At 34.0% G+C, this 4,102-nt stretch overlaps 1 protein-coding gene across 1 annotated transcript; it reads right to left on the minus strand.

Annotated features, from left to right (window-relative positions):
* Positions 1-445: 445 nt before the first annotated feature.
* Positions 446-3,471, minus strand: LOC103312450 (uncharacterized). The gene is made up of 2 exons (XM_015978500.2): positions 2,404-3,471; positions 446-2,351 (listed from the first exon to the last, which is right to left on the minus strand). The coding sequence occupies exon 1, from the start codon at positions 3,462-3,464 to the stop codon at positions 2,406-2,408; it is 1,059 nt and encodes a 352-aa protein (XP_015833986.2). The 5' UTR covers positions 3,465-3,471; the 3' UTR covers positions 446-2,351; positions 2,404-2,405.
* Positions 3,472-4,102: the final 631 nt, after the last annotated feature.

Genomic DNA, 4,102 nt, shown 5'->3' on the forward strand with positions numbered 1-4,102 from the left:
CGACAGTCACTCTGATAGTGACAGCCAGCAATAATTCTGATACATTTTCTTTGTATTTTGAATAATTTAGCTGTATGTGGCGAATGACCCCAAGCAAGGATGGCATATGAAAAAACACTGTGAAATATGGCATGATAAACTGATAATAAAGTTTTAGTCGATAAGGTCGATAAGGTTTTAGTCGATAACCAACTGCCTAAACAAGAACAATTTTTTAGAAAGTTTGGTAACGAAGTAGTTGCAATGAGTTTCCCAAGTCAATCCACAATCCAGAAAAACACCTAACAGCTTAATAAAAGAAGGGGTAATAAATGATTTGTTTAAGGAAAAAATAATTTCTTGAGTTTTGGCACAATTAACGGTAAGTTTGTTACCAATAAACCAGTCTTTAATTTTGGTTTCAACACAAGTTTTTATGTGATCTAGAGCCTCTTTTGAATCAAAAGCGCCATAGATAGTGGTGTCGTCAGCAAACAGTAAGAAATTAGTATCTTTAATAGAAAGTGGCAGGTCATTTATAAAGATGAGAAATAGAGTCGGTCCTAGGACCGATCCTTGCGGTACACCAAATTTAATTTCCATTTTATTGGAATTAATATTGTGAGCAGAAACGAACTGACATCTATTTATTAAGTATGAATTCATCAAATTAATACTTCTGACACAGAATCCATACGATTTTAATTTTTGTAACAATAGACCATGCTTAACACAATCAAATGCTTTTGTTAAGTCCAAACAGCAAACATAGGTATTTTCCTTATTTTCAAAACTAGACAAAATTTTTTCACTAAGGTAGTTAATAGCTAGGGATGTTGAGTGATTACATCTAAAACCAAATTGGAACTGCGAGTAGAGACTATTATTCTCAAAATACGAGTTGATTTGCTTTTTTAAAATAAACTCAAAAACCTTTGCTAAAATAGGCACTAGAGAAATAGGTCTATAATTACTGATGTCATTCGGATCTCCTTTCTTAAAAACCGGTACAACTTTGGAAATTTTTAGAACTGCTGGAAATATACTTTCTCTAATACACCTATTAATGATTTTAGTCAGAGGAATAACTATAAGATTTACTAACGATTTTAGAATTTTTGAACTAATATTGTAGGCATCACGACTATTAGATTTCTTCAAATGATTAATGGCATCCCTAACTTCGTTATACGAAACTTCATGGAAAGAAAATCGAGAGTCAGTTTCAAACGATGTTAAAATATTTGATATTTTGGGTAACGCGTTAATTGTATTGGCAGCAATGTTAGTGAAATAGTTATTGATAGTGTCAGGCGACAGATTCGTAGGCAATTTAACAGAATTTTTTCTCTTTGTGTTGACAATATTCCACAATGCTTTTTGTTTGTTAGGGACGTTGTTGATCATGTTATCATGAAATTTAACTAAAGCTTTTGCAATTTCACTGCGATAGAATTTCCTGAAATCAGTGTAAACCTCTTTATCAATAATTTGTTTGTTTTGAAGCTGAAAAAGCAGAGTTTGCATGTTACGTAAAGCTCGCAAATTGTCATTAAACCAATTTTTTGATGCTCGAGTGGAAAAAATTTTTTCAGGAAAACAAATAGATACATAATGTACTAGAATACTGTTAAATTGAGTAAATAAGTCTTCAACATCATTGTTAGTATTGTTGATAAAATCCCAGTTGATATTTTCAATAAAGTTATATAGGTGGAATAATCCTAAAGTAGTTATAGGTCTATATTTGGTATTAGAACTTTCATTTGCCACTAGAGACGAAGTAGGAACAAAGACACTCATACATACACCACAATGATCAGATAATCCTGGATCATGAGTTGTTACTTGATAATCATTGATTTGAAAGCTAGTGAAAATGTTATCGAGGCAGGAATTTCCTCGAGTTGGAGTAAAAACAGTTGAGTATAAACCATATGAAAGAAAAGTATTAACCAAAGCAACAGCAAGCTTATCCGAAGTGCCAAATTTCACATTGAAATCGTCTGTTACAATAATTTTATTATTGGTTTTGGTTAAAGACGAAAGCATTAAATTTAATTTTTTCAGAAAAACATCAAAATTCCCCGAAGGTGAACGATACAGTGTAACTACATTTAAGTTGTCATTTAATAAACATCCAGAAACTTCAAAATCAAACTCAATACTATCAAAACTCAAAGATTTGCAATGAGTCATGGAATTATGAACAAAAATACTTACTCCACCATGATAGCGCAAAGTTCTGCAAAAGCTAGAAACTGTACAATAATTTCCTAATTTAAGAACCTCGATTTTATTAGCCGTCATCCAATGCTCATTGATACATAGTACTTCAAAAGGGCCATCAGACAGCAAAAAGGCTTCTAGATCTAAAATTTTGTTTTTTAAGCTTTGAATATTAAGGTGATATAAATTTAACACAGTTACGCCACTACACTCTGGTTTGGTGGATTGTTGTTTTGGGGGCGCCTGAAGAAAAAACGATTTATAGTAACTCCACAGGGCCAGATGGAAGAATTCATGACTTGTTCAAGTTCTCCTAGTGGCACAGATAGCTTGAATGACGAGTATAGGGTTGGATTTTTCGATTGTAGTCTTTCGCAGTTTGCTTTAGACACATGGGGCTTGATATAGTCCAGGATATTCTCGACCTTGGTGTCCGGATCTAATCTAGACAAGTGAAGATGAGCTGATTTAGGAACGCTTTTTAAAACAGTACTGGCAGATGAGCCAATCATTGATTTTTTTCTAGTAGCTCCCGAGATCGGTTTAGTTGCTTGTAAGCTCTGTGGGGCCACTTTGGTAGACGCGGATGCCTTCTTTTTTTTGTTTTGGACCAGAATGAAGCCGTCCTCTTTATTACTCTGCGGCGTTTTTGTGTTGGTATCAGCGGTAGGGACTCCGGAAGTTGAAGGAATTGTTACTTGTAATGTGGGAGGAAATGTTCCGTCCCTATTATTTGTCAGGTTTTTGGAATTTGGCAAACCCTTATCCATCATCGTCGCAGGACGTTGCAAGTTGAAAGGTACTGTCGGAGGTTCATCGCTGTTGATAAGCCAGGCTTGTTTACCTGCATCCACTTTTTCGCGAACTTCTCTTCCATTATCGCGATCGTTTTTAAGTTGGCCTTCGAATACCTCTCTGAGCGCTGCAATGACTTTAAGAAGGTGGATTTTTTCATCTAATTCCTTGATGATTACATCTTTGTGATCAATAATTGACTTGAGGTACTTGATTTCGTTCCTGAGGGAGCTAAACGTATCTTCACTTTGAGCAAGAGATTCGCAATCACTAATTTCGCCGGTATCACTCACAGCACAACAGTTAACTTCGTTATCGTTTATAAACTTGGCTTTTTTTATAAGCTTAGCACAACTTGTATGATAATTGGCTCCACATATAATACATTTGGGGCCACTGTTAGTTTGCTTTTTACATTTCTTGCAGAGAGCCTGCCCGGATGCGTCTGCACTGTCAAACATCGTGCATTCAACTGATAGGAGTAACGGTTTTCGAGATATAAGCAAAAAACCAAAGTGAAAACTGTTACAGTTACTGAACAAAAATGTAATTCAGTTTTTAATGTTTGAGACGAAGACAAAAATGCATCATTTAAAAACGACTCTGAAGACTTCAGTGACTTTTATGTCACCTCCTTTTTCTTCTAATAAAGTATTGGACCCAATAAATTAAGTGTATTTTAAATCACAGTTTTTTGGTTTCTTGCTTATATCTCGAAAACAGTTACTCCTATCAATTTTTATCTTTTTACTAAAATTAAAGCTGACAAAATTTCCTACAAAATAGTTATTTGCATTTTTCATGTAGAACTAACCATAAGCGAGATATATGTTTGAAAATAATTAATTTTAAAAAAAAAGTGCTTTAACAGAAAATGTCTTGTGATTTAAAATACACTTAATTTATTGGGTCTAACACTTTATTAGAGGAAAAAGGAGGTGACATAAAAGTCACTGAAGTCTTTAGAGTCGTTTTTAAATGCTGCATCTTCGACTTCGTCTCAAACATTGAAAACTGTATTACATTTTTGTTCAGTAACTGTAACAGTTTTCACTTTGGTTTTTTGCTTATATCTCGAAAACCGTTACTCCTATCAAAT

The sequence above is a fragment of the Tribolium castaneum genome, chromosome 7 (genome assembly GCF_031307605.1).
Source record: "Tribolium castaneum strain GA2 chromosome 7, icTriCast1.1, whole genome shotgun sequence".
Taxonomy (NCBI): Eukaryota; Metazoa; Arthropoda; class Insecta; order Coleoptera; family Tenebrionidae; genus Tribolium; species Tribolium castaneum.